The sequence below is a fragment of the Myripristis murdjan genome, chromosome 14 (assembly GCF_902150065.1).
Source record: "Myripristis murdjan chromosome 14, fMyrMur1.1, whole genome shotgun sequence".
NCBI lineage: Eukaryota > Metazoa > Chordata > Actinopteri > Holocentriformes > Holocentridae > Myripristis > Myripristis murdjan.
The window spans coordinates 10,307,718-10,329,966 of record NC_043993.1 but is presented as its reverse complement, the minus strand read 5'-3'; the positions used below and the strand labels follow the sequence as shown (position 1 = coordinate 10,329,966).

At 40.6% G+C, this 22,249-nt stretch overlaps 1 protein-coding gene across 2 annotated transcripts in view; it reads right to left on the bottom strand.

Annotated features, from left to right (window-relative positions):
• Positions 1-6,108: 6,108 nt before the first annotated feature.
• The window catches only part of kctd16b (potassium channel tetramerization domain containing 16b), a 94,902-nt gene continuing 78,761 nt past the window's right edge, over positions 6,109-22,249 (bottom strand). The window contains exon 2 of one of the 2 annotated variants that reach the window (XM_030069141.1): positions 6,109-6,572. In XM_030069141.1, the coding sequence (XP_029925001.1) occupies positions 6,109-6,572 (464 nt within the window). The remainder of the gene's footprint in view (positions 6,573-22,249) is intronic. The other variant, XM_030069143.1, reaches the window with a different exon arrangement.

Below are 22,249 nucleotides of genomic sequence, written 5' to 3'. Positions count from 1 at the left end.
GTTATTTAGTCTCATATTCAATAATATATATTTTTTTTGTTGTTGTTGTTGTTGAAATAAATGAAAAAAAAAAAAAAATAGCAAGAGGGATGAAATAATCTCACTTGTTTCCAATGTAGTTTCACACAACAAGTATAAATATGCTGAGACAAGGTAGAATAATACAGATCAGCCCACTAGTATCAACAAAATGTCACTAGATTCAAGAAAATTCCGGAAACAAGTTGACTAGCAGACAAATGGGACTATCTCAACCCTCTGGCTGATTTTTTTTCCCTTGGTTTTGAAAAAAGCAAGATTTTTAGACTCCTTAGCCGGCTTTCTCCTGTTGTGCCGCTGTGAGCTGGGCCACAACACAAGCTGGGCCTCAAACCGCAGCAACAAAAAACATCCACATTTCCACTGTTGCGCTGATTGCCCCATAGTCTTGCCCTATAACCTGCCGACCACATGCCGCCTCGATGTAAACGTCACACATGCATGAGTTGGAAGTAGGAAGCGAGTGGATAAAGTCTGCACACCATGGCACCAACTATCTACTGCAGAACGACATACCAGGGGATTTTTTTTTTTCTTTGGACACCACTTTGTGCGTTGTGTGCTTCAATAACTGCCATGTACTGAGATCTCAGTTTTTTCAGTTTTTGGCAGACCTGTCCTGTTGTGTGTGGGCCAGCTCTCTCACTACATATTGCATAACGTCCTCATTTCAGCAAACACCGTCGATTTGACGTTGGACATTATCCTCTGCCCAGATAGTGAGCAGAGCCCTGATGTCCTCATTTGACCAGGACTGCTACTTGTTCTACATTTGTCTTTTCTCTGTTATTTCTCTGCTACAGAAGCGAGCTCCTCTGCAGACACCCGTACTTACCAGCTGCATCGTCTCCCCACTTATCACCCCTAACTCCTCCTCAGACCTTGGTTAGCCCTCTCTGGCCCATGGGTATTCGGTGGGCCATTAGCACCTAGAAACTGGCCTCGACATAGCCCCACTGAAGTCCTATCAAAGGCTGGAAGTGACGGTGGAAATGTAACTGGCCTTGGCACACACTAGCATGACAGCGTTTGGCACAGCAGCGGAAAGCCGGCTACTATGAGACTTAAGCGCTTATTAAGATGGTGCACTTCATTCAGAGTGAGAACTTTTAACCGACTAAAGAAAACAACTCCAAAACAGGCTCAGTTTTATAAGTTTTATGTATAAGAAGACAGATGATCCTCAGGTCCTCATGCTTTGAAAGCCCAACATAACACAATGAACTCAAGACTATTAGCTCTTAACTCTTACGAACAACAGAGAGGGTGAATTACAGCAAAGAGTGACAAGCGCATCATACTTGTCCAGCTTCCCTCCCCCACGTCTCCCTATCCTCACGTAAACTCTCTTCCCCCGCAGAGCGACCAGTTCACCAAACTCTGTTCAGCTTCTACTGAACTACCACTACTACTGATGAATCCAGCTACTTGTGAATCCATTTGACTTTGGTTTACAAGAAATTGTTTTTCTGTAAATGGATAGTGAAATGAATATTATGATCTAAATGAATCAAAAACAAAACACAAGAAGATAAAAAAGTGGCTATATTTTGAACCAAAGAAAACAAACTAAAGATGTGGTCGCGCCGTAAATGTAGCTGCACAAATGTACAGTCTGTGACAGCATCAGCGTTTCTATATAATAGTTCCATAGTTGCGTTTGACCAGGCTGCATCTTTGCATCTTTGCTTTTGAGTTCTCAGCAAACCTTTCCATCAGTCATTGCATGTGATGGATAACCGTGTGGCCGTGTGTGAGACCTAACCAAAACTTTAATATCGATTGCACAATTGCTGCACTGATTGCTGAATTGTGGCAGCCTACAACGACTGTTTCTGAGGCAATGTCAGACAAAGGTGCTGACAAACCATTTGTGGCACGGCTTTCTGGCAAAAGAACCACCTTACTATTTGTTATGGTCATATGTTATATATGTTACAGGCAGTGTTGGGGAGTAACTTGTTACATGTAACTAGTAAATAAATTACAAAGTAAATGTAATTATAATCCATTACATGTAATGTAATTAAAGTACAGCTACAAAATCAAAATGGTGATTACTGAGGCCTTACATCAGGATATATTCTTTTCAGTAAAAAGCTTGTGTAGAATATGACATTAATTCTGTCACTTTGCATCTTTTCGCCGTGCAGGAATGTCAGCATATTTCCAGACAATGTTAGGACAAATCTGAGTGCAACACCATCAAGGGTAGGACGTTTTACAAGGAGCTACATGTAGACAGGCTCTGTTCATCCGGCAGCAGGCCATCAAATTTGAACGTCGTTTTTTTTAATAGTTCTCTTCTCTGTGGATTTGCTCCGCCTCTCGTCTGCCAATCAAATCGACGCTCTAAGCAGTTGATCTGCCATGCCGGCGACCGGCCGACCACGCCAAGGTGGTTTATTGTTTGTGATCTACATATTTGTCATTTGTTTTGGTGTTTGTGCTTTAAAATCAAATCATTCCAATCTTAATTCAAGCTCTGCTGTTCAGTACTGTTGTGATATATACACTGTCTGGCTTCAATTTATGCTTTTAGGACTTTCCAGCTTTATTGCCCAATTTAAACCATTAGTTAATAATAAAAAAAATGTAATAAGTTACATTGCTTTGATGATGTAATTTAAATAGTTACATTACTAATTACATTTTTATAGGGTAACTAGTAATTTGTAACATATTACATTTCAAAAGTAACCTTCCCAACACTGGTTATAGGTGTATACTACTTCCTCCCATAGCCCTATTGACCCAAACTCTAAATATTAAAAACATGAAAAGCCGTATTACATTAGCATCAGTCTACTGCATCACCAAGAAACAGCGTAGCAGCCACACCTTATGGATCTGCATTTTCTGTTACATACATACAATAGAGTATAATACATTATTGGGGTTATGTATGATGGATGACATCTATGTACATATGATATGTGGTCTGGTTTAACATATTTCAACCAATAAGATAGATGACTCTGAAAGAAATGGTAATATTCCAGCAATGTACAAAAATAAATCATATTCATTGTATTGACATGAACAAAATGGTTCATTTGTATGTAGCACCTATTGCAACTGACCATATATTATAATAAACCATAGCAGACATATGGGCACCGTTAAATATGTTCAGAAATCTATTATTTTCTTAGTACCATGCTCAATATTTAATTTGCATGAATTGATTCCCTGACAGGAAATATATTTTATGGGCAACATAAGGGGATTAGATAATCTCTATGAATTCATAAGCCTTTAGATAGAAAAATAAGTGTAATAAAACATACAGTATTTTTCTTAATTAAGCATTTCTATTAACATATCAAGGATATTTTACTAATAAACTGATCTGTTATTAATCTGGTGAATAAGATATTGTACATATGTTATACTTAAATGTGTGTGCTTTTGATTTAACTCTATTATTTGTGCTTTGCAGAAAGCTATGATTGTTTATTAAGCCCAGTCCTCTGCAATGATGCAGTTCAGTTAACAGTTTCTCCTTGAAAGTGCGATCCATCTCTTTTTCAATTTCATTGTCCTTCCACCAAACAGCTCTTTCTCAGCCTTCATCTACACCTGACAACTCATTAGGATTTATAACACTATTTACTATAACTATTTAAAACTTTTATCTATACCACAGCCCACTGCAAGTACTCAACAGCTTTCAGTCGTGCTCTTCACAAATACCTTGAGTTTTAACTGAAGCCATGATTATCAAACACATACATCTGTTACCAGTAGATTAACAATGCACAACTTTTGCAGCTACCCTGTACCTCAGCCCTAGATAACAAAAAAAAAAAAAAAAAAAGTCTTAGCAAGCCATATGTACATTAACCATGAGGAAGAGAGCATTTGGAGGCCTCCTTTTCTTGTATTTGTTGACAGGACATACTTTATTTCACAATTATTTTCTTTTTGTCTCTCATCATCGTCCAAATCTCACTATCACATCGGTGGTTTTATAATTAATAATAATAATGATATTTAAGCATGACATGTCTGTGTGCTTTTGTGTGGTCATTTGCATTCAGTATTCTCATGCCATTCATATATTACCAACCAGTCTTTTCTTATATATCTTTATGACAGGGGTGCCACTCTGCATTCACACGCTGCTTCCCGACGGGAGTGACCACCTGAACCCTCTCCCTTGCCGGGTGTCTCAATCAGAGAAGTCAGGATTCTGGAGGCAGCACAAAATTTTCCACTCGTGATGTAATGGCTATTTCCAACATGACCAAATAGAGCTTGGAAATGTTAATTCTATACAGTCAAGGTGAAAAATAACCACAAGGACTAATTTCAGATACATGGATTTTCCTTGATAAGTGATAATCAGCTTCCTGTGGTATTTATGTACTAACCCACAAGCAAGTGAATGCAGAGTCCAATAGTGCTGTGGACGACTGAGAGGCTGCAGGTCGTCCTTCCAGCCAAATGCCTCACCACTAAAGAATTTCACTGATTAGTCCTTACTCTCAGGTTAAAGCCGTGTTAATCAGTGAAATTACTGATTAAGGTGTTTGGCTGGAAGGAAAATGTGGCCCGTGTGTGACACCGCTGCTTTAAGGCACCGTGATATGATCCAACTAGTGCCTCGAATAAGAGTAAAACATCAAATTTCAATCAATTCCCCATCAGGGAAAAATACAGGGTGTTGTGGAGCTGCACTGCCTGCCATGTCTGTTTCATTACCACCATTGCAATACATCCTGACGCTGACACAGACAGTGTCAGGATTACATAAATGACTACATGAAAGATGGCTGATATATATTGAATACATGGTACAGTACATCTTTGTCGATAACCCACAGGCTTCATTAATAACTGTAAACACTGGACAAGAACCACATCTATCAGCTCTATTGCCAGACCTGATCGTCTGTAACTATTGATTACCGCGTCAACAGGGAGGGCAGAGAGCATCACTCTGTTATGGGAGGCTGAGAACACGCAGCTATCCTTACTCATTTTATCTGTTTTTATTACATGTGTCATATTGAGCTTGATTATAATGAGCTCATGATCGATTGCTGTGTGTGCATGTATCCCTCACTCCCTGCTCATGGTGTCGGTGCTGTAAGCGTGCCTGTGCATGTGTGCGTGTGCTAAGAGCACGCTTTATCTGTGTTACGCCTTAGTATTTCCCCCGTGGTTCTGCCACCAAATCAAATCCTTCGGTCCTTCGGTTATCCCTGACAGTTTAACCTGGACTTTGCTCTGCATCCAGCCAACACGGTGCAAATCTATTTAAGTCACTGCAGTTTGATCCACTTGGGGTAGGTCTGCGATACCAGTGATAATAGAAGGAGTAAATTAATTGTGGTGGTGATGAAATCATAGCTCCTCCTGCCTCTGAGGTCCCCCAGTGTTTCCAAAAGTGTTTGAATCGACCCAGCTGTTTATGCCACCCTGGCAGCAGAGAGCTGCGGGTGTATTTATAGTGAGAGCGCTGTCGGGACAGCATGAATTATTAATGGGTCCTGATGCAGATTTATCTGTGACCTCTAGGCCACCTGGGTGTGGACACACACACACACACACTTAATTTGTGTGATCTGTGTGGACTAAAATTGTGTGTGTTTGTTTTTTTTTCATGGATTTCAGTGGTGTGAAATGATGGTGGATGACACTGTGCAGCCAACTTGCAGTAACCCGCAGTGTACCCATTAGAAAGCCTTCGGTTGGTTGATTCATCAAGCTATGCAACTTTGATTGGTCCTCAGGGATAAATTTTTCAAAGTCTAAAGCATTCAGCAAAGTACAGCACATACTTACATACAGTAGGCTACATACACACACATACATACTGTACATACATCAATAAGAGAACAGTCTGGTCTTAATGCATCTTGCTAGCTTCTGTGTAGACTTTTGACCTACTAGCATTTAGGTGACTGTTCCCCCAGACTCTGGATTTGAACAAGAGTACTGTCATCTTCCTTTAGTTGCAAACATGGTCAAAAAGCATGTAAACTGATCCTTGGCCTCATATCGCTGTGAGACTTCAGTCCCTGTTTTCTGCTTTCTACTTCCTGTGTCCCGTTTCCTGGATCAGAGGCGATACTTTCTGAGCAGGTCGGCCTGCCACATGTACTTCCTCTCAGGGAACCTCTCGGGGATCTTGATCTTGCGGAAGTCTTGAATGCACTTTTCAAGCTCCTCCTCGACGGTCAGCTTCTCTTTCGCCGGCCTCTTCTTGGAGGTGCTAGTGTCACGTGAGCTTGCCGTTAGCGTGCGCAGCAAGTCACTCTTCCGCCGTTGTTCAGACTGTTGGAGCATCGCAACCGGGCCTTTCTTCAGCGGCCGGTCCAGAGTCTGGACGTGGGAGTGGGGGTGTGGCTGGCGGCTGACTGGCCCACAGATGACCGTTCCCTGGGGAGAGCTGGCCTCTGACTGGCTCTCGGAGCTGGAGGTGGAGAGCTCGTTGAAGGAGGTGACGCTCTCGCCCTCGCCATCACCCTTGTGGTTCTTGCAGCAGCAGTCGCATGGAGGGGAGGACCAACGTGATGGACCACCTGGAGAAAGAGAGGCAGAGAAACAATGAACATAAGAGAAAGCAATTGCTTCTCTCCACAGCACCTTTGCTTTCTAGGTCATCCAGACAGACGTGCAGGGAGAGAGAGAGAGAGAGAGAGAGAGGGCGAGAGGCAGAAATCAGTCAGACACAAGAATAAAACGAGGGTCAGAAAGCGTAAGGGCAGACAAAAGAGGGGAAGTCAGCTAATGCCAAAAGGCTATCACCTAGAACAAAGTGACACAACATAGAGGACAATTGGCTGGTGTCCAGTCTAATAATGGAGGTGAGCTGGCTGACTGGCTGACAGCCTGTATTGTTCAGAGAACTATCCTCATGAATCCTAACTCACACCATGTAAAGACTGCTCTGTCACTGCACATACTGTGCAAAAAATTTCCATCTCACCACATTATTTAGCCTCTTTCAGTGGTAAAAAGACTATTTTTCTTCCAACAAGTGAAAAAAATCCGCTAGTGCGATGAGATACCCCCACCTCAGCATCAATGTAGTTTCACTTGTTCCAGAAATCTGTGTGAAGAAGTATAAATTTGTTGAAACAAGTCAGAATACGGCAGATCTGCCCACCAGTATCAAGAAAATGATCCTCAATTCAAGGATATCCTGGGAAACAAGTTGATAAGCATTCGAAACAAGTCTGTCAATTTACAGATAAACTCTAAGGCGGTTAAGTAAAAACGTGTAGCTTGGATTATTTGCTATGCTGTCACCAGCCTACACACACAACCACAAACTCAGTGAAACAAAACACAGACACTTCCACTGCAGTACCAAGTGGGACTGATGAGGGCTAGGGTCAACTCAACACATCTGTTGAGATCAGAAGCATCAGTAATTGGAAATTATTGATAGAAAATTATCCAAATTTGTCTACATTTTCAAAAAGTTGTAAAGATAAAAGTCTTATGAGTAGTCAAACATTGTAAAAAAAAAAAGATTTTTTTCTGTCTCTTCATTTTTTTTAAGTGCTCTCTTTCAGTCTCCAAAATATGCTAAATCTTATGTAATCATGATGTAATTTTTCTGCAAAGGTTGTGAAGTGCCAGTGTTTGGCAGGGCTTAGATGGAGCTGCTTGCCTCTCACACATTCATCCATTCAATCCTGACCCCATTTAAACTGGACGACTGATTCCACCTGACCTTGATATTATACAGTGAGTTCTTATCGAATCAGTTACAGAGAATTCAGTTGACAAGCGCAGTTATCAGGAAAAAAAAAAATGTTGGCATTTTATGATTCCGCAGATGAAGGATAAGTTGAAATATCTTATTGTAAAGGTTTGTTACATAAGTATAAGGTCACATGACATTAGCACAGGGTCTAAATGTTTCAGTGCAACGTATTATTTCTTCAGAAATCTTGACATTTCAGTGTATTTGTTAGTTTGCAAAAATGTAAAACGCTAATATTTTATCCTGGTGATTGGGGTGGATGAGGACAAGGAGGCCGACTGCTAGCTGTGGTCTTGACAATATCACAGCAAAAGCAACAATCCTGATCCACTGTAATAAGGAATCAATTGTACAACCTAACGATGTCAACGTTACACAGCACTGCAGGCCAAAAGACACAGAGGAGCCAGAGCAGCACCACACCTTTCACTGCAGGAAGCGGCCATTTATTTTTCATGCTAACCTCTTGAATAATTGAAGGGATATCTATTGCTGATGGATTCCTCTCTGTTTAGTGAGGAGGAAGATCAAAACCCATGAAGTACACAGGCAAATGCGCCCCCCCACCCCCTTCAACAAACACAAACCACACACACAGAAGCACAAACACCAGCTTCCACTTTCCACCCATCTTCTTTTCATCAAGTTCAATAGCGCCGCATGTTTCTTTTCATGTGCAGCTTAGCATTTCACTTCAAACAGATAATATGTGACCATAAATAACGCAGCTTAAAATAAATGCCCGTGCTTTTAATTCTGCTTATCGTCAACAGCATACTTATCTTGTTTTGTTTCGAAACAGCAGAACAGAAATCAATTCATCCACCCAATATTTGTTTCCATGTCTAACTGTTATAAACAAGTCTCAGGCCACCACATATCGTGGCACAGTGGTAACTATGTTTATGTGTGTGTGTGTGTGTAAGTGGATGAAATATTTCACGGACAGCTTTTACACAGACCTTTTCACTGTCGGAGTATGAATGGCAGGAGGTGTACAACAGTGCATGGAACTACCTTGGAACATGAACACACACACACACACACACACATTTGCATGCACACATTCTGCCATCAAAGGGACTGACAGAAATAGAACACGGTGGCGCCCCTACTAGCTCTGGATCGCTTTAATTACCGGTGGCGTCTACAACTTCTATCAAGCACAAATGCAAACGTGCCTCCACACACGCACGCACACACACACACACACACACACACACACACACACACACACACACACACACACACACACACACACACACACACACACACACATTTGCATACACTCAAAAGCCTCACAAAAGTACAGGCAATAGGTAGTATTTATAGCTGGATAATGTGCAGGTAAACACAAGCCTTTGCAGCTGCACACATGTATGAGACTGAAACAAGAAAAGAAAATAGGTACACTTCAGCTAAACGGTGAATGCAATCCCCCGACGAGTGCTGTGGTGTCTCCTCCCTCCTTTGTTTAGGAATGCAGGAATTAATTTGTGTCACTCTGAGTGAATAGGGGACCCCTTGATCGATGAGATGCAGGCTCATAATTGGTGTTGTGAAAAATGGCCTCGCTACCTGCTGAATTGTTAAAGCTGCCAGTAACCAATCTGCCTGTCCAAATAACATTAACACAATGGGACACAGTAAAGCTGCAGTGATAAATATCATAACTTACAGAAGCTTTGTGTAAATGTGTGTGTGTGTGTGTGTGTGTGTTCATGTGAGGGAGAGAGAAAGATGATGTGTATGGACATTTGTACTGATGATATATTAGATTCTGTTCAAATTCCTGTGTTTAGTAATTACAAACGCCTCTTAGCTCTTCATATGTCTTGACAGGGACACGCTATTATAATTTACAGGTACTGTGTGCGGCTATTAGCCTCACTGACAGTGATGACTACCAAAGAGGGATTTGATCTGCCATTTTTGCCAGCTGGATTTTCTTTCAAAGCTTAGGCCTCATGACTAATTGGCTGGTAAATAATTGACTGTGAAAACCACTTACACTGAGGTGCCTATTTCTACTTAGCAACCCAATCATCGATAGCTGGGATTTGTTAAATAAGTCTTTCTAATTGAGTGGTGTCTGTTCTCACCTACGCAGCGATAAATATGCTCTTTGTTTAGTTTTCCCAACTGGAGGTATCATTATGCAATGATGATATTTTGTAGTGCATCAACCAGTGTCAGTTGCAAATTCATTATCTCTCACTAATTGTAGTGAGAAACAAAGTGTGCAGACCTGCAATCGCTCCTTTGCATTTCTACTCTAGGGTTATAATTTCTCGCTAATTATGGTGAAAACTAAACCATTGTTTTTGTCTTTTCAATTCAAACAAGTTTTTTTTTTCCTTTTTTTTAAACTCTGCAATGCCTCTCTTTCCTGTAATCCCAATCACTTAACTCACATCACAAAGATTTGTCACACCTCAACTTCTGAGTTTGTGACCCCAACACAATAAAAAAAATAAATAAATAAAAAAGGCAGGGAGAAATGAAGATGAGCCTGTACACGCCCGCCCATGTGTCCATCCATGAAATCTCAATTAAAATCTCAAGAAGTACCACTCTGGTTTCGATGAAACTTGGAGGGTTGATGCATCTTGGCACTGAGTTCCAGTGTTTCAAAAAATTGGCACCAAAATTATAGGTCAAAATATTTAACTTGAAAATGATATCTCATACATCACTGGTGCGATTTTGATCAAACTTGGAGGGATGATGCATTTTGGCACCATGCTCAGGTTTTTAAAATCCACACTGATGGAGGTGCTATAATTTAAAGAGCACAATTTTAAGCTCTGGCAGGCCAAGACTCCTACATCACAGGTCTGATCTTGATGAAACTTGGAGAGGTGATGCATCTTGTTACTGACTGGCCCAAGGGATGCCTGCACAATTCGAGAGGGACGACATGTCTACATGTAACTTTGCCTGTTTTCCCTCTACATTAATGATCTCTGTCTCTCGCTCTCCCTCTCGCTGTCACCTTCCCATGCCAGGCTAATATTATTTAAATTGCACATACTGTGATGCATATCACTGCATCTTGCCTCTATACCCAAAATAATGAGCTAAATATCCTTTCCAACCAGTTCTGCAATTCACCGAGTGGTTTGATGTAATGTATATGTGCTGTGTGTGTTAAAAGACAGCATGTATATAAACACGCATCCTTTGATGTGTGTATATATATATGCATCCTTTGAAAAATATTCCCATTTGGCTATGTGTAATTGCACTGCATTTTTTCTCTAAAACGTAAGCATGCATGGTGATGGAGAAAACAAACATTATTTTTAAATAAGACCACTCCCACAAAGTGCTCTAACATTAAAATGTCTCAATATAGTTCACATATTTCTAGCCTTCATGAGTAAGATTGTCAGCATTAAATATTAATAATTGTTTGAATATGATAATATTGTTCCTTATGGTTTAATAATTATGAGAGTTCCAGGAGTCGGTCTTTTCTTTTCTGATGAAAAAAAAAGTACTCAATGCTCACTGTTCATATTAAACAGTAGAGTTCTTGAGGAGAAGGCATCCTCCTACTTATCGGTCATGTCCTCTGTGTCATGTTAAAATTTCTGAAGGATGTCAGGTCAGAGGCAGGAGAAAGGAGGGACAGCAAGCAAAGGAGTGGTTTTAAATTTTAACTCAGCTCTAATGTCGTTTTTTTGTGATTTTTGCCAGCTTCAACATTTAAAACATAGACTCCTGCTGAGTTTTTGGCCACATTTTTTGGCACAGAGGGGCTATAATCCACATTTTGAACGATTTTTTGGAATGATAGGGATTGCACACAGTTCCAGATTGTTTTTATCTTTTTGCTTAATGACCCTATCGGCAGAAGAAAGAGGCACAGCTAAAGTTGGACAACGAAACAAACCTGACAGTGATGCTGAGTGCAGAAAACTCACGGAAAAGCAGACACCAAAGGGATCATAAAAGGAGACAACATATTAAAGGGATACTTCACCTAACAGTTATTTATTTTATATGATGCTCAGCCCGAGCTGTCTCGAATATCTGGTTAAAAAAAAGTTTTTGATCCCATGGCTCACTGAGAGCAAAGGTTCCAAAATCTGGAGCCACTGAAGTCTGACTCAGTGCACTGGCCGAAGTGTCAGAGCAGCCAGTGAGTGAATACAGCAGCACTCCTCGCTGGAGGCAGGCCTTCAGTTCTGGGAAGGTGCAGGCCAGCTGTGCACAGGAGCTCCTGTATGAGGCATGTCCCAGTAGTGGTTTACTCAGCAGTTTATTTTGCCATAATTACATTGGTGTAGGGCATACTACACATATACTGTAAATGGAGAGACCACACAGTACACCACGGGTTTGAGAATTTGAAAGGAAGTTTTCATATCCTTAAGCTGCTTAGCTGTGTAGGCCCTAGTAATATATTGTTTTTAGTTTGTACCTTTTTAGTCAATTTAAGTTATGGTTCCTTTTTTATAACCAGCTCAACTAATGAATTATTGCTAATTTCTGTGGTTAAACTCATGATGAACTCTCTTACTGTACATATGACCAAACTAAACTCAGCTGAACTAATACTGTTGGATACAAATGCATGAGATTAAAAACCTTTTCTTGTCAGACATTCAGAGGCACTGGTGGTGAGTACATGATGAAAACTGAAAATAATTTCTTCAATTATGGAGCTTTTGAAGACAGTACATAGAGAATCGATTTTACAGATCCTGGATGCTGAGGTAGGTTGGCCTCATCCAGTGACCTGTAATCTTATGAAATATTGTTTTGCTTCAGCAATACAGAGGCAGAGGAGCTTAAAGGCACTACACTGTAACCATAACATCATGACTTGTCAAAGGACACTTGACTGCTCACTTATCATAGCATGTTCATTAGGCCATAGCTACAATGTAATGCAAATGCAACATCTTCAACCATAAGTGTCACAGTCACCTCCTGCTATTCTAAGCCTACTGACTGATCGGTGGAATCTGTGTGTGTATGCATGTGTGAATTTATCTGCGTGTATATGTAGAATCCCTATGTTTACACTCGCATGTGGGCAAGGACAAACTCCCCTTCAGGGCTGGAAGCGCATGTGTGTATGTGTGTGTAGCTGCGTTTCTGTGCATATCCATACTTCTCGCCTTACATGTTTGTATGTGTTCACATGTGCATGTGATTTATTTGTGTGCACCCATGGCTATGTTTGTGCATATGTCTGTGCACCAATGTAGGTCAGTGTGCATGTATGTGTGCATGTGCATTTCTCAATATGTGTGTAGGTGGATGTGTACAAGGGGTGAGCGTGTGAATGTGTTTAGGTGCTTATGTACAGCCTCCTCTCATATTCGTTACATGCATGTTTTTGAGGGTGCATGTGTGTGTGTGTGTGTGTGTGTGCGCCTGTGGTCATCGCGCTGTGTGTAAGTGACATTGGCCTTGGAAGTATTATCTGTTTGCCGCTGGGCAGAGAAAAGGAGGCTGGTGTCAGGTGGGGTTCCCCCTCCGTGTCATCAGAGGTGTCAGACTGTCGGCCGTGCCCCTGGTGAGCATCACTCAGCACACACACACACTTGTTTTGTATGTGTGTGTGTGTGTGTGTGTGTGTGTGTGTGTGTGTGTGTAGGGGGTTGATTCATGTGTTCTTATGTCGTTCCTCTTCCAAGGAGGTAGGAGGAAGTCTGACAGAAGTCTAATGACTGTCACATGCTATTACCACACCACACACACACACACACACACACAACACACACACACAAGCACACACACAGTGCTCCTTGGCAGGGGCTTCAGGCTCTGATGTATTGATCTCAGCATGGACCTCCACAGTTTCAGTTAGCCCCAGCCAGTAAAGTGACCTGGCTGCCACACACTGGACTCACACGAACACACATGCACACACATGCAGACAGACAGACACACACACACACACACACACACACTGCCACAAACACCGCCACACACACATATACCTCATTTTTCATCCATCTTTCTCACCCCTCCATCATTCCCTCACACTGGCCATCATTTATTTCTGTCATCATCCACTCATCCTCATGTCAGTGGGAACATCACTGATCAAACAGAGCAGAGAACCAACAAAGGCATTAAATGACCATCACTTTTCTCATGCAGCAGCATAGAGATAACAACCAGCTGGCTCTACATTATCCCACCTATTACACATCTACTTATGAAAGATAAAAAATAATGAGACACACATATTGTTGTTTTTCATGTTTAAAGATGAAGGTGTCATTGTTGGCTAGGTTCACTGACAGCAGTAAATGGACTGGACAAAACAAACCCGCTTGAGGCAAGTGTCCGTATATGGTCAGCTATGACAATGACAAGTGATTATGCCGAAATACTGGAGCATAGAATGCAGAAATGAGAATTGCACTAAGCCATGTAATAAAGGTAAATATGAGTCTTTGGAATTGTGAGTACAGAAGATCTATATTTACATATTCATAACATGTAGGATTATTCTAGGTAGAGTAAATGGTAATTTCTTCTTGTGTAGTCTGGCAAGCAAAACAAAGGAATGGGCTATTCCTGTGTACAACCTGACTGTGTTTGATGGTAAATAAAAAAAAAAAAAAAAAAAAAAATCAGTGGAGTTTTTCCTCTCCTCTCCATCGATGTTTGCACAAGTGTCTACCGTCATTAGCATATATGTAGCACTGTAGAGTGCACTAGAAGCATGTACTATTCCAAAATATACAGAAAAATCTGAAAACAAAGCGGAAGCGAAGAAATGAATGGTCGTCGCCTGACAGCACAGGATGACATTAGCGTCGTTTTGGAAGTGCTAAAGCAGAATTTAGTTGTGCGTGCTGTGTGTGCTTATGCCAATGTGACAGTGTAATGTGTCACTACGCTCTAATGTTTGTCGGACACATGGGCCTGCAGATTTGTTCTGTGTGCAGTTGAGATTTTTGGGATGTGCCCATCAGCTGCTGTGTGAGTTATAGCCACTCAAAAACCTCTGACATGCGTCTGTCCGCAGAGACGTTTATACACCCCTCTGCAGAAGAATGTTTCCAGCTCCAGGCTCCTCCCCCTCCTCTTCTTTCTGCTCTTCCTCTGTCTTGTCCTTTCGACTCCACTCCTGTATTTTTTTGTCCCTTCTGCTCCTCCTCCATCTCTGCCAGACTTCACCTATCTCCGTACCTCCCCGGCCACCCATTCATCTCCACTTCTCCATCCTTCTCCTAATGCCTGTATCGATGCGTCGGTGCATCAGTGGAGGTGTATGGACGATTGCCCTCTGATTGATTTCTGTCATACAGCCTCTCAGCACTGGGAGGCCGTTCAGTGGAGATAAATGATGTTGGCACAACAAAAGCAAATAAACCTCTACTATCTATCACTCCCTCCGTGTCTGTTTTTTTTTTTTTTCTGTCTTCTAGCTCTGTGCGTCTTTCTCTGTTTCTTACTCCTTCCCCCCTCCTCGCTCTGTCTCTCTCCCTCTCTCTCTCTCTTTCTCTCTCTCTCACCCTTGGTCTTTCTTCCCTCTCGTTTGCTCATCCTCTCTCTTCCTTAGTCTCTCTCATCTCTCTTTCATCTAATTCTGGCTTTTTCTCTCCCTCTGCCTGTGGCTCTCTCACTTTCCGCCCGTCTCTTCCCATTGCTCTTTTAACCTGTATCTCTATCAGTCTGTCTTATCTTTTCTCAACTCATCCTCTCTCCCCCCTTTGTCTCCCACTTATTTCATTTTGCATTTTGATTAGGAAAACAATATGTTTCCTCTGCCCGATGAGGTTGATGACAGCTCTTGTTGCTCAGTCATTTTAGCAGAGCAGCACTATTCTGAGAGACACAGAATAGATAAATAAGACATACCCAATTATTGATCACTGGGAATAATACAGACTAGCTTGACGAGCGTACTGTATAAGTGGACCGGCAAACACCAGGATTTACTGATCCTACATAATGAAGAAAACAAGACGTTAAGCTCACTGATTGAAAATAAATTTTAATTAATTTCTGCTCTATGTAGCATAGAAAATCATATTATTCCAGAAAATTCCGTAAGGAGAAATCCAGCCTCAGATACTCTTACACTGTCACATATCATAAAGCTCTTACATTGGGTTTGTTGCAACAGTTATTTTGTGATGACGTGTTATAATTTACTTTTTTGTAGCGCTTGCTTTCCTTTAACCTGCGTCATTTGCCTCTGCTTCAATTAGTGATTTCCTACATTTCCCAGAATGCCCTCCGATAATGCTCGGTAAATGTGTGTGACCTTGTGGACATATGTGGACAGAGCAGTAATGATGGCAATAGCATACCGAAAGCGAGAAAGAAGGTTTTCCAGATAAGAAAAACTGAGAATAAGGCAACATGTCTTCTGACTGCAGTACATTCTGGTCTATTGAAGCCTCTTTGGGTGGAGAAGTGGGTGTCTGTTTCAGGCTCTGATGTATTAATGGATTTCTCCCTGTATAATTATTAAACAGTGGTGCAAAACTGAAGTTCTACAAAGAAGAGACACCCAAAAGCTGACGTTTGCTGTTGATGTTTTAGATCTTTGACACATTTTCTGCAGTTAAACTCCACTGTAGCTGTGAAATACCTCAAAGTGATTCTGCATCATCTGCATTTGACCAGGAAAATTAAAAAGGAAAGGAAAGGAAAGGAAAGCAGAGAGGAAAAGAAAGCAAAAAGAAAATATTCCAAACAACAAAATGGACCCAGAAATGTGAGGTATATCACCAATAGCTGTTATTTTTGACACTTGTAGTGTTTTAGAGTGGATTTTTCTTGACTTCTCTACACAGTCCAGTGGGTGGAAACTGTTGGATTACAGTACAGTGAATTAGGGCTTTGTAAAAGGACACTATAATAACATAATGCCACAGGCAAAGTGTAAGCCATAAGGCGTTCTCCGATGTATATATTACATAAGCTTCAAATACACTCTTTTAATACCAGAATATGGTTGTATAGTGTGCATCCACAATTTAAAAGGAATTACTGATGGATCTAAAACCTTATAATATTCAGTCTTATGCAGCCAAAAACAAGAAAGAGGGAAAAAAGAGAGAGAGAGAGAACTTGCTCTTCCCTTGTGCATCAGACCAATGTGCAGCACCACAGAGAATCAATCAGTAAAGAGAGAAAAGAGACGTTGGCAGTCCTCTGGATGATTTTCTGGGCATATGAGCCTATTTTCTGGTTCAGAGTTTATATCACTGCTCTGAAATGGAGTTTATTTTACTTCTAAAGCTTCTACAAACATCCTGTTGGTCCACAAAGCGTGTCCCAAAGGTGTACTGCATACTAATACTAAAGAATATTCATCTTCATTGTGTACTGTATTGGTAATGAGTATGACAGAAATTCAACATACTGCACTGTTTTATACTAACTGGAAATTATGCAAGACATCTGCTGACAGCAGCATCATGTGACCTATGTCTTGACATCTTCTGATGCACACCAAATTAAATTTGAAAAACATCAAACAAACAGCCAACACATAGTAGGCTGTCTACACATGTAGCCTATTATAGATCTAGATTTTTTTTGTTTTGTTTTTTTTCATACTGTTACTGTTGTCATTCTGAGATGATAGAGATGCTCCTGTTGATGAGAACTGACCTGTTTACTTAAATTTTTCAAATCATAAGTAGCTCCTCCTCTACTGTTACATGCTGCACTGTGGGACAACAGCACACAGTACCCAACAAAATACAAATTGAGTCTGTATGATCACATTTTTTTATCATGTTGCATTTTCATATTTTTATAGTGTGAACACCCTACATACTCAAAACTGAAGTCAGTCTTCTTGTTCTTTGCCAGGTGGAGCAGCTGCAGATGCTAGAGTAGGCTACCTCCTGATGTGATAATAATGAAATATTTTATTTTATCTGATGATAAAAAATCTTTCTCTTTCCAATTGCCCGCCTCTACGAGCAAGTCATAGAGCTGGTAAGGATTCAGTGCCTTGCTCAGGCAGTGGTGGACAGTAACAAGTTACATTTACTTTAGTATTGTACTTGTACATTTTTTGAGCAACTGTACATGAGAATTTGTTGGGGTTTTTTTGGAGACTCATGCTCCACTTTTAACTTTTGATTCCATTAATTTTCTATTAAAGTTGACGTTACTCTTTACTTTCAAGCATAGCTTTGAAGTCAGCTGTTGATTTTTTTTTTTTTTTTTTTTTAATTTTCTAAAATTCGATTGGCCACACTCTGTTCCTCACAGGAGGAAAAATATTCACTCTTATCTGGATTTGATGTAAAAGCAGAAACATGTCATCCAGCTCTGTGAAACAAGCGTAAGCAAGACGCATCTATTCCATTACAGGATAGCGTGAACGACTAACCCGGCGGTGGTGAGTGCATTTGTGTAGCAGAGTGGTTCTACAAGGAAGTCAGTGCATTCATTAAATGGTTTCAGAGTTACCAGGTTCTGTAAATGCATTGTGAAAGCAATACACGATTGCATTGATATTAAAAAGAATATGGACTTTTGAATACTTTTTAAAAGCAAGTACCCCGGTACTTTAACTCAAGTAAAAAACTGACTGAGCAACTTTCACTTGCATTTGACCAGGAGTATCTCTATTTTGACTCAAGTGATGGGGTTGTGTTTTGTCCACCACTGTGCTTAGGGATACTCCAGCAGGGAAGATGCTTGCCAGCACATAAACCTGAGCCGACTCCTCCAGTTGAAAGTCAGTTTTGCTGCTCACTCCTCCATCCTTGTGCTTTATGTTTCAGCTCTGTGGTGTCCAGCTCTGGGAACCAGTTTGGCTGGAAAAATATGGATCAGACTGCCCTCAGCCATGGGAATGAATTCTAAGACTGAGACTGGACTTTCTGTGAAACAAAGACATCAGCTGTCAAATGAATCCACATATTAGAACTTGATAAGAGCGCATTTCTACTGAGCTTGCCGGTTTGAGCTACATATTTGTGTGGTTGGCATAAAGAACAACAAGAATGATGCATTCCTCTCGCCTGGTCCCACTGCCTCTCTCTTCTGTCTCTTCCTCCTGTCTTTCTTCTGATGCAGCATAATTAGGCCCCGCCAAGCAGCGTGAGATGATGTGTTTGACTGCTCATCTTTTTTAAACAACTACCAGCACCCCTTCTCCCCTATATTTAAATTTGCCTATGTAAATGTCTGTGTGTACGTGCGCATGTTCTTGTGTGTGTTAGACGAGTGGAAATGCCTCTTTTTTGCATGAGTAGGTGTTACATTTTTCTTCAAAAAGTGGCACGACTTCTCATTTCCAGAGGCACTTTTCCCTCCGTCTTTCTGTTTCTGTCTCTAACTTAGCTGACCCCTGCATCAGTTCATCTTATTTCTTTAGTCTCTGTACACCCCACATGTATCAGTTATTGATGACATGATCAATATGTTATCATCAGATGCTGCAGCAGTTAGCGAATATATATTACAATTTTGTGCTGACTGAGTATCTGTTTGTGCTCCAGCAGATCTGAAAATGCATACTATGCACCCCAAATGCCCACAAAATTCACCATATCTGATGAAAATGCTATGGTAAACATTCTGGTGGGCTCTTCCTTGTGGATTGCTGGAGGTGCTCTGGCAAGCTGACACAACATCTCAGGAACATGATGGCATTGGAATAGGCTTACATTTTCATTTCATTTCACAGAAATATAGGATACAAGTGGAGGTGGAGAAGAAGAAAAAGAAGAACAAGAGGAGGAAGAAAAAGAAGAACAAGAGGAAGACGAACAAGAAGAAGAAGAAGAAGAAGAAGAGGAAGAAGATTTTCTAAACTTTGGACAGTTCCACATAAAGGAATACGACCAATTAGTATCTGGCACATCCCACACTGTTTATTCCCACTGAGGTTACCGCTACAGTAATTGCACTGATAGGGGCTCAAGTGTAGTTTGAAACCCCTCATATCTGAGTATCCGTACCAAGCAGTGATCACTGAAACTTTCCTCCAAAGGAGCCTGTCCTACTGATTACTAATCAAGCCTCATCTCACAGGATTCAAAAAGCGTCGGTGCCAGAGATTTGTGACTGAGAATTCGGCACCAAACGCCTGTTAGCATTAGTTAGCGATGCCAGTGCAAATCGACATGTGCGAGCCACATTATCTCAACTGCCCTCTTAAAGCACTCTTCATAATGTGGATTAGCACTCCTATTCTGAGAACCTCCAGCTCTGAGAGTCTAAGTCTGCGCCCGTTCACACTGAATGCCAGGCCATCAGTGAATAGAAGAAATTGGCTTAAAATTGATTGCTTAAATAAATATGTATGAGATAAATATTGTAAATACATGATGTACTATTCTCTCTCTCTCTCTCTCTCTCTCTCTCTCTCTCTCTCTCTCTCTCTCTCTCTCTCTCTATAATTCTCTTACTTTGTCTCTTTCTTTCACTCAGTTTTGACCTTACACAATATATTCTTTTGTTAATACCCAATCAATATGGCAGTGTTGGAGCAATTGCATATACTGGCTCAGGTTTCAATTCAGTTGCCTCACAGATAGTGTGTTTAATAAGACTCTCAAATGCATGTGCTGTATGAATGCGAATGTGCCAAATATTTACTTAATATCATCACCATTAGTCATCTTCAACAGAGTCATCCATCAGTCCAAAGAGCTAACAGCCAGTCCACCAATTTATCTAGTCATTCATACAGTCATCCATGCATTCAGTCCCTTATTTTATAGGTATTTATTTATTTCCAACACATCAGTGTGTCTAGTTTGGGTGTTACTTTTTCAAAAAAACAACAAAAAAAAAACATTTTAGTCCCTTTAGTCCCCAAAAACTGAATTATAGTTAAAGAAGAAATGCAAATGAAATTCAAAATGGGGAAGCAAATACATACCTGTTCACAATTTTCTCTCTCTCACTGAGTTGTCAAAAAATCATGCATGAAAGCAATTACTGTCCCCCATGGGCCATTGTAGGTGATTCATGGGAGCCTATGGCCTGGCAATTCTTTCCAGTACATTTTGGTTGAGAACAAATAGAGCGGTTTTTGATCAGAAAACAACTGAGCATGCAGCCCCAAGCTGTAGAAAATCTTGGCACCATACAGCCAGAAATGTAATAAATAAATAAATAAATAAATAATAAAAAATACTGATCCAAAACAAAGCACTGCTTTAACAAAAAAAAGTTCAACAGTTCAATGAAATCGCCCCCATAAGGGACTTAAATATCCCTACAAATCAGTTCAGGCTGGACAAAGCTGTCCTCTGAAAAAGCTGATTGCTGACCCTGCTGCATTAAAAAGCAACACCAAATACGACAAACTAAAGTCAAGTTTATTTTTATAGCCCTTTATCAGAAGTATAGCTCAAAAGACTTTACATACCAATTCATCATATAAATATTACATACACATCATACACTACATCAATTAGATCATATAGCATACTACATCATACACACCATATACCATACTAAAGTAAATGCATTCACTCACTTTCATGCCCAGTGTTGAGGAATATTACAATGGTACTGCCATTAAAATTAATTCATAACATTGCCTATTGGGAAAAAATAAATTATTAGAGTATTTTAGCTTTTTCAAAAACAGAAGCCCACTGTAACACCTTGCACATGCTAGTCATTTTTGATACCTGTGTCTTAACACTACAGTTGATGTATTCCGCCACCATACACTTCCACAGTTAACTTGGCAAGGTACTGACAGACTCGTTCTTTTCACCCACAAATTCAAAACAGTGGCAAATGCTAAGGATGTTTTTGTCTCTTTCATTAGGGTTTTCTGGCTGAGCGAAACACAGCTAGAATCCACAGTAAAGTGACACAACAGTTAGGGATTTTTTCATCCTCCATGATCATAGAACTATAGATCGAGCTCAGCCTGTCAGCCCATCCATCCGTCTGTCCGTCCAGGCACAGTTTCTCAGTTTCTGTGAACCTCCTTCAGACAAAACTTGGGGGAAGGACGGATTTTGACACAGAGGTCCGGCATGTTGAATGTAAACCTGATGAACCTGCCCTTTCAAGCTTCAAGCAGCAATGCATCAGTGATTGCACATTATATAGCTACTAAATAAATAAATAAATAAAACAGTTACATCCATGGTGACTTGCACAAGTCAAGTTATAGCATTTGCCTGAAAAAAGTAACTAAGTATTAAGATTACATGACTTGAAAAACTAACATGTTAGGTGAGTAGATACCACAAAATCTGAGTACGGTAACACATTTGTTTTTAACATGGTACCTCCAACAGTGTTCATGCCACTAAGCAGTTTAGAGTCTCCTGACCTGCTTGTCTTTGGACTTTGGTAGGAAACTGGAGCACAAGGAGGCAAGTCACGCAAAATCCACACTAAGAGGACCAGGGATGAGATTTGAACCCACAGTTTGCTAACCACCAAGCCGCCGTGCCGCCCAAATGCTTATGAAAAAATAAAACTACACACAGAGATGACAGTTACAATGTGTGCAGACACATGTACAGACACACACTGTTTATGATTATGTGTATT